General features: G+C 40.5%; 1 protein-coding gene across 3 annotated transcripts in view; it reads right to left on the bottom strand.

The window, feature by feature from the left end:
- dph6 (diphthamine biosynthesis 6) overlaps positions 1-12,171 on the bottom strand; it is a 212,506-nt gene that overhangs the window by 195,629 nt on the left and 4,706 nt on the right. For all 3 annotated transcript variants that reach the window (XM_052025476.1, XM_052025485.1, XM_052025487.1), the window contains exon 3: positions 9,999-10,183. In XM_052025476.1, coding sequence (XP_051881436.1) covers positions 9,999-10,183 — 185 coding nt within the window. The remainder of the gene's footprint in view (positions 1-9,998; positions 10,184-12,171) is intronic.

Genomic DNA, 12,171 nt, shown 5'->3' with positions numbered 1-12,171 from the left:
TGTGAAACAATTCCATGCTCAAATCATCCCCATTAAGCAAACACTATGAGGTGAGTAAATGTTGTCATCAAGGGGTGTCCATTCATTGCCATGTTCTATGTTTCCTTAGCCAAAGCCTTGGTATCAGATTTCTGAAACATCCACATATACAGTCCCACAGGCCTTCTTACACTTTAACCATTGTATCCCAAGTATTTTTAAACTCTGCTTAAAGTATTTTTAATATTGAGTAGATCAAGCTCCTTCACCAAAACTGCAAGCACAGGATAAATGCAAGCTTAATCCATTTTTGGTGCATCACATCATATTCTGTTCCTTAAAACTGCTGTATAAAGTGAAGCATTTAAAATGCATAAACTTAATTTAAGTTTAAATTAAAATTCAGTTAAAGGCTAATGCATTGAACTGAAAGCAGAGGTCAAAACAGTTTGCATTTCTATAATACTTTTAATGTAATAAATTGTTTAAGCTAACAGTCTTAATTCTAATGGCACTTTCTTGGAAATGATCATCTGCAGTGTACTTCTCCAAGCATCAAGGACAAATGTACATAAGAGGCAAAAGACACAATGTTTACAGAACGTGAGCTGTATAACACTTCATACAAATGGTGAAATTGTGCTCATTAAAGTGACACATATGGTGAAAACAATCAGTTTTCCATTATGGTGTCCAATGTTCCCATCTCACACTCTTACTTAAGAAAGAGGACAGATTGGTATACAGGTCAAAAAGGTGATATGCATCATCCAACTATTCAAATCAACATGCCTGCAACCTTTCCCTATCATATTATTGTGATTTTTTTTTACTTCTTGTAAATATATTGACAGTGTCTGACAACACATGCCATCCAAAAATTGAAGCAGTCACATACTTTCAGTTATTTGTTTGGATGGATTTTCCCCTGAATGTGTAAGTTTTGGTTAGACCAAAAAAAATGCAACTTGTAACTAATTGCAAATACACATTTGGTATTGTCTTAAAATGCTGCTCATAGTTTCAAATCATCTTACACAATTGCAGTTTCCTAGTTACTTCTCTATTCATCAACCAGTATAACCAAAGCAGGCTTTGACATCAAGGGCAACAACTTAGTTTTATAATAGAAGTGTGCAGAATTAACTGGTTATTTATCCCATTGTTCTTTACAGAATCCGGGATGCTACCTTTTCCAAGAAACTTTGGTGAAAATACTTCAAAAGCAATTCTTTGACTGAAATGTTTTGGATCACAGAGAGTGAGAAATATGCTATATGAATGCAATTGTTCCCATTAATTACACAATTGTGGCAGCTTGGTGCCATCGTTCACAACTGGGAAATAGTTTGAGACATTTCAAACTGATCAGATTGTGTAATTTTATAGCTGGTATACAGCAAAAAAAATGTAACCCAATTAATCTGAAGAAATAACAGTAGGTATGTTGGATTTAAAGTTAATTCATGCACATTTTTGTCATCTATTAATTTAAGAAATCAATCATCCATTGATTGCACAAACATTACATGAATTTCTTTTTGAAGACGACACAAAATAATTTTAAAAATCTAAATCATTAAGCAGTCTGATGATGGTTCATAGTGTTAGGACATGGGTTCAAGCCTCTGATATTGAATTGGTGAATTTCTGATCCAAGCCAGACCTTCAGGTAGATGCACGAACAACTGATCTAGTTCCCTGATGGAAATTCAAAAAAATCAATGCTAAGTCAGCCTCACCAAGCAATAAACAATTCAAACCCTGTAGGCCAACACCAGCAATGCTCAGTCGTGTTCCTTGGCAAAATTGGGTTTTGAGTCTTCATTTGTTTATTGAGCCAAAAATTGGATGACGTCAAGAAAGGGCAGGTGATTCTTTCTTCCACCACTTCTCAGGAGATGAGGGTAAAAACTGCTCCCCACCCCACACTGAATTTTACAATATCTATTAGACTTTACTACAATGCAAATCAGAGACACAAGAACATAAGAAATAGGAGCAGGAGTAGCTCATCTGGGCCTCCAAGCCTGCTCCGCCATTCAATAAGACCATGGCTGATCTGGCCGTTGTCTCAGATCCACCAACCTGCCTTTTCCCCATAACCCTTAATTTCCCTACTATGCAAAAATCTATCTAACTGTGCCTTAAATATATTTCATTAGGTAGCCTCCACTGCTTCCCTGGGCAGAGAATTCCACAGATTCACTACTCTCTGGGAAAAACAGTTTCTCCTCATCTCTGTCCTAAATCTATTCCCCTGAATCTTGCGGCTATGTCCCCTAATTCCAGTCTCACCTACCAGTGGAAACAACCTTCCTGCCTCTATCTTATAATTTTATAAGTTTCTGTAGGATCCCCTCTCATTCTTCTGAATTCCAGCAAGTATAGCCCCAGGCGACTCAGTCTCTCCTCATAGGCTAACCCCCTCATCTCCAGAATCAACCTAGTGAACCTCCTCTGCACCGCCTCCAAAGCCAAAATATCTTTCCTCAAGTATGGAGACCAGAAATGCACACAGTAGTCCAGATGTGGCCTCACCAGTACCCCGTTCAGCTGCAACATAACCTCCCTGCTCTTAAATTCAATCCCTCTAGCAATGAAGGCCAACGTTCCATTTGCCTTTTTGATAACCTGTTGCACCTGCAAACCCACCTTTTCTGATTCATGCACAAGCACTCCCAAGTCCCTCTGCAGAACAGCATATTACAATCTTTCACCATTCAAATAATAATCTGATCTTCTATTTTTCCTTCCAAAGTGAATGACCTCGCATTTACCAACATTGTACTCCATCTGCCAGACCCTTGCCCACTCACTTAACCTATCTATATCTTTCAGCAGACTCTCCACATCCTCTGCACAATTTGCTTTTCCACTCAATTTAGTGTCATCAGCAAATTTAGATACGCTACACTCGGTCCCCTCTTTCAAATCGTTAATGTACATCGTGAACAGTTGTGGGCCCAGCACCGAGCTCGCTCACCACTGATTGCCAACCAGAGAAACACCCATTTATCCCAACTCTCGGCCTTCTATTGGTTAACCAATCCTCCATCCATGTATCCTTATCTTACTGATAAGTCTTTTATGCGGCACCTTATGAAACGCCTTTTGGAAATCCAAGTATAAGACATCCACCTGTTCCCCTCTATCCACTGCACTCATTATATCCACAAAGAACTCCAATAAGTTTGTCAAACAGGACCTGCCCTTCCTGAATCCATGCTGCGTCTGCCTGATGGAACCATTTCTATCCAGGTGTCTTGCTATTTCTTCCTTAATGATAACTTCAAGCATTTTCCTGACTACAGACATTAAGCTAACTGGCCTATAGTTACCTGCCTTTTGCTTACATTCTTTTTTAAACAGTGGCATGACATTCGCTGTCTTCCAATCCGCCTGGACATGTCCAGAGAATGTTGGCAAATTAGCACAAGTGCATCTACTATAACTTCCACCATTTCTTTCAGTACCCTGGGATGCATCCCATCATGACCATGGGACTTTTCTACCTTTAGGCCCACTAGTTTGCTCATCACTACCTCTTTAGTGACAGCAATTGTATCGAGGTCCTCACCTCCCATCGCATCCATAACATCTCTACTTGGCATGTTAGGCACATCCTCCACCATGAAGACTGACACAAAATAATCATTCAAAGCTTTGGCCATTTTAACATTACCCAATATTAATTCCCCCTTCTCATCTTCCAAGGGACCTACATTCACTTTATCCACCCTTTTCCGCTTTATATAATTACAAAAGCTTTTACTATCTGTTCTTATATTTTGTGCTAGTTTACTTTCACAATCTATCTTCCCTTCCTTATTGCTTGCTTAGTGGTTCTTTGTTGCTTTTTAAAGTTTTGCCAATCTTCCAGTTTCCAGCTACTCTAGGCGACTTTGTATGCATGAGCTTTCAGCTTGATGCCTTCTTTTATTTCCTTAGTTATACAAGGCTGACTCTCCCCACCCTTACTGTCCTTGATTTTAACTGGAATATACTTTTGTTGAGCACCGTGAAAAATCTCTTAGAAAGTCTTACACTGTTCCACCATATAGCCTGTGTTCCCAGTCTGCGCTAGCCAACTCCTCCCTCATCCCATTGTAGTCTCCCTTGTTTAGGCATAATACACTGGTTTTAGGTCAAACTACTGCACCCTCCATTTGTATGAGAAATTCAATCATACTATGGTCACTCTTTCCAAGAGGATCCCTAACTACAAGATCATTAATTTTACCTGACACATTGCACAGGACCAGATCTAAGATAACATTTTCCCTTGTAGGTTCACTAACATGCTGTTCAAGAAAGCTATCATGGATGCATTCTATGAAGTCCTCCTCAAGAATGCCTTGATCAATTTGATTCCCCCAATCTATGTGGAAGTTAAAGTCCCCCATGACAACTGCCATTCCATTCTTACAGGCATCAAATATTTCTTGGTTTATTGCCTGTGCCACTGCAATGTTATTATTTGGTGGCTATAGACAACTCCCACCAATGATTTTTTTCCCCTTTACTATTCCTAATCTCTACCCAGATGGACTCAACATTCAGATGGCCAAACTGAAATGAGAAAGAGAAAATCTAGCGGAGCAATTGCTTTCAAGCTTTAACATCCAACACCAAGGAGGAAGTTGATCAACTTAAAAATGATACCAAGGCCAAGAAGTTTTTAGGTAACCGGCACATTGGAAGAACATGAAAGTTTTGTTAGAAAAGAGAAAGTGAGCTCAAAAAGAATTCCCTGGGTCTGGAGAGCTGGAGGTACTGTCACCAATGCCAAATGGGGAATAAACAAGAGTTGGAAGAGGGCAGAGTTTCAGGAGGTTTGCAAGATTGGAAGAGGTCCCAGAGTGAACTGATTGTGGAATTTGAACACTAGGATGAGAATTTTAAAATTTGCACATTGTTAGATTGATGGTGACAAGCTATCCTTTCTTTACAGAGGAAGCCTGAAGCAGTTCTGGGGCCTTTTACTTAACCGAAATGTAACAATGAAATAAATGCTAAGGAAGGTTTTAGTTATTGGGGCACAAAAAAGGTAAACAGATTTTAAAATAAAATGTGAAGTTTTTAAATGGGTTCACACAAAAATTACAATGACAATGGTACTACTATACAAATATTATAATGATCAAGGAAACAATTTTGTTACTGAATCTGTCTGAAAAGCAGACCAATGCTCCAAATATAAGTTTATCCTTTAAGGCCTGGGGCTAGCAAAGGAAACAGATTTTATTCAAATGCTCTTCTTAGGAAAAGTGGTAAGGAATTGAAATTCCTTCTTTAATAAAAAAAATGCAAGCCTATAATTAACAACCTGTTAGCAGAAACACCCAACTCTAAAATATACAATTTCATTAGCAAATCGTTAAATCAATATGTCAAGCTAGTATTCTCCTGCGTCTTTTTTAAAGGATATTAGAGGATACCTGCAGTCTTTAGTTTGACCACTTGGTAAAACTTGGTCCCAACTTAATTAAACATAACCCTGACATAGGCAAAAGGAAATGAAGGGTTAATGACAATTAAAATCCTGAACTAATGAATTGTCCTCAAGGAACTTCAATGCAACTTGTTGTGGACCTGAAAGCAATTACATTAGACTGTACAAGTGAAGATAAAGTACTTAGCAGGGGAAAAAAAGTAATTATGAAGACTTGGTGCATGGCACTAATGTGTGATTTTTGATGCCCAAAAATAGAATAATTTTACTTAAAGTGTGTGTTATTTAATGCACTGTTGTGAATCAGCTGATAAGTGAAAAGTGCTCTAAACTGCATGAGGTGTTGTGACCAGCAGCAGTTTTGGATTCCATCATAATCTTTAACTTCATGGCCTAGCATATCCCACATCTTTACCTTCAGGTCAGGAGATTAACCCTGCTTAAATAAAGAGCACAGAAGAGCATGTGAGGAGCAGCACCAGATAAACCCCAAAAATTGGGTCCTAACCTGGCAAACCGACAACACAAGACCAGTTGCATGCTAAACAGCAAAAACAGAATACAATAAATCCAGTTGAGCAATCCCACCGCCAATAGATTAGATTAAAGCTCTGCACACCTGGTCATGAACGTTGATGAACAATTATGAAGAGGAGATGGCTCCAAGAACATCCCCTTCTTCATCCTGAGATCCCCTGATTCCCAGCATCACAGAACCTGACTCCAGCCAATTTAATTCGCAACACATGATATCAAGAAACAGTTGACTGCACTTGACATAGCCAAGGCTGATAACATCCTTGCTATAATACTGAAGACACAAGCTGTGGAACTGGAGGCAGCTCCAGCCACGTTGTTCCAGTATGGTTACAAAACTGCCATCTATCCAACAATATGGACAATTGCCTAAGTATAATGCCCGTGATTACAAAAGCAGAACAATTCTAATCTGGCTGATTATCACCCAGCCTACCCTCAATCATCAGAGCAATGGAAGGTGGTGTTGACAGTGCTATCAAGCTGCATTCACTCAGACCAGAAGCCTAATTTTTTTAAAAAATTGGGAGCACTGGGCTGCAGACCTCACAGCTTTGGTCAAAATGTGGAACTGAATTCGAAAAGTAAGGGGAAGGTGGTTGCTCTTGATGTTAAAGCAGCACGTGACCAATCGATGCATCAAGAAGCCCTGGTAACACTGAAGTCGATGGGCATCAAGAGGAAAACACTCGAATGGTTGGAGCCATATATCCACAGACAAACAGCTGTGGTTGTTGAAGGTCAATCACCCTAACCCCAGGACATTACTCCAGGAATTCCTCAGGGTACTATCGAAGACCCAAACGTACTCGGCTGACTCATCAATAACCTTCCTTCTATCATTAGGTCAAAAGTGGGGACATTTGCCAATAATTGTGCAATGTTCACTTCCATTCACAACTCCTCAACAAACGAATCAGTCCATGCCTGCATGCAGCAAGACGTACACAACATTCAGGTAGAGGCTGATAGATGACATGCATCAGTTGCACCATGTAAGTGCCAAACAGTGATCATCTTAAACAGCCACTTCTAATTGGCATTCAATCACATTATCATTGCCACAACGCCCATATCAACAGACTGGGATCACTGTTGAGAGAATCTCAAGAGGACCAGCTACGTAAATATTGTGGTTACAAGAGCAGGTCAGAAGTTGTGTGAGTGACTCTTCACCTGACGCCCCAGAAGTTCTTCCGCCATCTTCCGCCTACAAAGTACACTGGTATCCTCTCCACTTCCTTGCTTCAGTGCACCTCCAACAATTCTCATGAAGCTCGACGCCATCCAGGATAAAGTGGTCCATTCAATCGGCACACCATCAACCACCCTAAACATTCATTCTTTCCATCACCAGTATACATTGGTTGTTGTGTGCGTCATCTATAAGTGCACCACAATTACTTGCCCAGGAACCCCACTCAGAGCATCTCCCAAACCTGCAACTTTTACCACCAAGAAGGATAAGACACCAGATACCAAGAAGGATAAGGCACCAGATGTAAGTGTGCCCTTGTCCATCTGCAAGTTCCTATTCATGTCACACACTATCCTGACCTGGAAATATATAATCATTTCTTCATCATGGCTTTGTCTAAGTCCTGGAGCTCCTCATCCAGTAACACATGACCAGAAGGACTGCAGCAGTTCAAGAAGACAGCTCACCACCTTTTCAGGGGATGGGTAATAAAATGCTTGCCTTGCCAGGGATGCCCACACCCCAGAGAATGAATAAAAATAAATCTCGGGATGGTCATTCACAAACCACATCCTATTTACTTTTACGGTGGAAAATTTCACATCCAAGCACAAAATAACCTATGTCTGAGTTTGCTATTTTTTTGTCATGCCAAGTAGCTGATTCCACTAAACTATTGGATTTATACAAAATGATCTCAAAGTGTTAGACAATTTGTCTGTGAAATACACTTCACAAGTGGTGTGAGATCAACTCTAGAAAGCAACCTCATGTCATTTTGGCTTCATAGTCACCACAGCAGAACTATAAGTTCAATGCATGTTGAAATTTAAAGCATCTTGGCAACCTTCTCCATTTCATTTATAATACAAATGTAACAATCTAGTTGTTTCACAGCCAACATTATATTTTAAATTATTTAACCGGACTCTGTAAATGCATGTTCAGAGTACAATGAGGCACAGCAGGTTATGAATTGCTCCAAGCTGATCTCAGATCAGTATTTGAAACAATCAGGAATTCTTTCAGTCCATTGTGGCTGTGTTGGTTGAGAAAGAACTGCCCAATATAATCACACTTTCCAGCTCTTGACCCATAGCCCTGCAGGTCATGACTCTTCAAGAACACATCCAAGTACTTTTTGTACATAATGACGGTTTCTGCCTCCAACACCTTTCAAGCCATGAGTTCCAGGCCACACCTAATCCCTGAATCAGAACTTTTTTCTCATCTCCCCACTAATCTTTCTACCAATTACTTTAGATCTATGTTCCATAGTTTTTGACCCCTTTGCTAAGCAAAATGGGTCCTTCACTCTCTCTGGGCCCATCATAATTTCCATACTTTAGTTAAGAAGAAAACAGCCTCAGCCTATCTGATCTTTCTTCACAGCTAAAAAAAAATCCATTTCCAACAACATCTCTGTAAATATCTACTGCATCCTTTAACATTACATTAAGTATTATCTGGTGTATGTCAAATACATAAAGGAGCACCTTTTTAAGTGTTTAAAAGTGTTGCACTTTGTTTATACTGATTTACTGGTTCAAATATAGCACAAAGATTTTTGACTCCATTTATCTGCAAATCAAATGCAGATTCAAGATAAAATAGGCTTGGTCTTAAACACAATATAGAAATGGTGTCAATTCAGCATTTATAGGAAAAAAAACAGCAGTAGACTATTTAGCCCCTCAAGCTAATTCCACATTCAAAATCCTGACTGATTTGTGATCTAATTCCCAATAGTCTTCCTTACCCTATATTTCAGATTTAAAATGAACAAGTGATCTAGCCTGTTGCCATTTGTAAAAGAGATTTCCAAATTTCTACCACCCTGAATATGTAAAATTGCTCTTAACTTTATAGCTGAAAGGCCCGAGTCTAATTTGTAGACTATGCCCTCTGGCCCTAAAACTCCCGAGAGAGCAGAAATAGATTTACTCAGAAATAGATCAGTTCTCTTTAATATCAAACATCTTTGAAATTATCTCTTAATTTTCTAAATTCCAGGGAATACAACCCTACTTTCTGTACTCTCCTTGTAATTTAACCCTCGGAGTGCTGCTATCATTCTGTATCTGTACACTGCATTGCTTCCTGGGACAATACATCCTTGAGATGGTGGCCAGATCTGCTTACAATATTCCAGGGTTGGTCTAATCAGGGTGTTGTTAAGTTGTAGCTTTACTTATATCCGCCTTTCACGTTTTTTGATTTTTTTTGTAGCTGCCCTTGACATTTTAATAAACTATGCACCTGGAGCAAGTCTTGTTGGACTTCCAGTGCTTCTGAATGTTTAAGTTTTAGAAAGCATTCTGCCCTGTCCTCTTCAGACCTTGCAATTGCTTACACTGAAGCCACAAAATCTATTCACTCAATCTAAAAATAGATCTTTATAATTTAACCACACTGCCTACAACAGGTTCAATATCATCTTGGTGTCATTGGAAACGTGACTGCCTGGCTCTCTGTCCCATCATCTAAATCATTTAGAAACAGGACATACAATTGCAGCACAACACAATCATTGTGGGATTCTGTTAGATCTGCCTTCCCAATGAGAGTCTATCCCAACTCTGCCATTCAGCCAATTTTCTAGCCGGGTTAATAATTTGGCTACAATTCCATCAGCTTTAACTTTCACTAACACTCTTCAGTATCAAACTCCATACCTACACTGAAATTTATGTATTCCTAGACCAAAAAGTTATAATATAAATTTGTTCAAACCCTACTCTTCCTTGAAAAAGGAAGCTAGGATTATAAAATGTGCTAATTTTTAAATCAATAAAAAACATTGTACTTTCAAAATATCCTTGTAACTACCTTGATCTGTTTCAAAAGATGGTAGAGGTCTTCCACTTCATCGCCTTCACATTCTGAGTAGTCTCTTCCAATTGCTACAGAGCTCCCTTTGATAGTGTGCCGGTACAGTGGGAGGCCAATAGCTTCTGAATACAGATCTATGGCTTCATGTCCCACTGTCTGATACATGTAACTGTCAAGTTCATCTGCAGAAATAAACATTCAATAAAATAGTTAAAGAAGAGCATGGTCAATGAATGTTGCTGATATCTGTACTCCTTTTTATATAAATTAAAAGCAACATGTTGATATGTCTTGAAGCAAATGCTGTGCTCCAAAGTTAATGCGAGAAAATAAACTTTTTCTTTATAAAATGCAGAATGTGGGTTTCAAGTAATTAACTGGAGTCAAGAGCAGGCCAGAGGCTGCTCATTCTGTGGCAAGTGACTAACCTCCTGAAATAAAGCTTCAGCTTAGTAAAATCCTGATTAGAGCAAACCTGTAACACAGTGAGCAATTCCGGACACCTGCTTAGTGCCAAAGGTTTAGATGGGACAGAATTTGTTAAATGTGTCCAGGAGGAATTCCTGACGCAGTATGTCGACAGGCCGACTAGAGGGAATGCCATGCTAGATCTAGTTTTAGGAAATGAACCGGGACAGGTGAAGGATCTATTGGTGGGTGAGCATTTAAGGGACAGTGACCATTGCTCCATAACCTTTAAAATTGTCATGGACAGGGACAGGTGCAGAGAGGACAAGAAGATATTTAATTGGGGAAGGGAGAACTATGAGGCTATAAGGAGAGAACTTGGGAGTGTAAAGTGGGATGTCCTTTTTGAAAGGAAATGTACCATGGAGATGTGGTCGATGTTTAGGGATCTTATGCAGGATGTTAGGGATAAATACGTCCCGGTAAGGCAGAGAAGGAATGGCAGGGTGAAGGAACCATGGGTGACGAGAGAGGTGGAACGACTAGTTAGAGAGAAGAAGGTAGCATACATAAGGTATAAGCAGCAAGGTTCAGACAGGGCCCATGAGGAATATAGAGTAGCGAGGAAGGAACTTAAGAAAGGGCTGAGGAGAGCTAGAAGGGGACATGAAAAGGCATTGGCTAGTAGGGTTAAGGAAAATCCCAAGGCCTTTTTCACATACGTGAAGGGTAGGAGGATGGCTAGGGTAAAGGTAGGTCCGATTAAAGACAAAGGTGGGAGAATGTGCCTGGAGGCGGCGGAAGTGGGAGAAGTTCTCAATGAATACTTCTCTTCGGTATTCACCAAGGAGAGGGGTCTTGATGACGCGGAAGGGAGTGCTGGTAAGGGTAATGTTCTCGAGGTTGTAGATATCAAGGGAGAGGATGTGTTGAAGTTGTTAAATAATATCAAGACAGATAAATCTCTGGGGCCTGACGGGATTTTCCCTAGGCTACTTCGAGACGCGAGGGAGGAGATTGTTGAACCGCTGGTAAGGATTTTGAGTCCTCGTTGTTCATGGGGATGGTGCCAGAGGATTGGAGGGTGGCGAATGTTGTCCCCTTGTTCAAGAAAGGTAGTAGGGATAGTCCAGGGAATTACAGACCGGTGAGTCTCACGTCTGTGGTGGGTAAGCTGTTAGAAAGGATTCTAAGGGATAGGATCTATGAACACCTAGAGAATCATGGACTGATTAGGGACAGCCAGCATGGCTTTGTGAAGGGAAGATCTTGCCTCACAAGCCGGATAGAGTTCTTTGAGGAGGTGACGAGGAAGATTGATGAGGGTAGCAGAAGGTCAGAGGCCAAGGGATCCAGGGAAGCTTGGCTGTGTGGATTAGGAATTGGCTTGCCTGTAGAAAGCAGAAGATTGTGGTGGAGGGAGTGCCCTCGGATTGGAGGGCAGTGACTAGTGGTGTCCTGCAGGGATTGGTTCTGGGACCACTACTTTTTGTGATATTTATAGATGACTTAGATGAGGGGGTGGAAGGCTGGGTTAGTAAGTTGGCGGACGACACTAAGATCCGCGGTGTTGTGGATCGTGTGGAGGGCCGTCGGAGCTTACAGAGGGATATTGATAGGATGCAGAGCTGGGCTGACAAGTGGCAGATAGAGTTCAATCCGGAGAAGTGTGAGGTGGTACACTTTGGAAGGACAAACTCCAGGGCAGAGTACAGGGTAAATGGCAAGGTATTTGGCAGTGTAGAGGAGCAGAGGGATCTGG

Source organism: Pristis pectinata, chromosome 1 (assembly GCF_009764475.1).
Source record: "Pristis pectinata isolate sPriPec2 chromosome 1, sPriPec2.1.pri, whole genome shotgun sequence".
Taxonomy (NCBI): domain Eukaryota; kingdom Metazoa; phylum Chordata; class Chondrichthyes; order Rhinopristiformes; family Pristidae; genus Pristis; species Pristis pectinata.
Note: the sequence above shows the minus strand (reverse complement) of the source record. Positions and strands in the feature narration are given on the sequence as shown.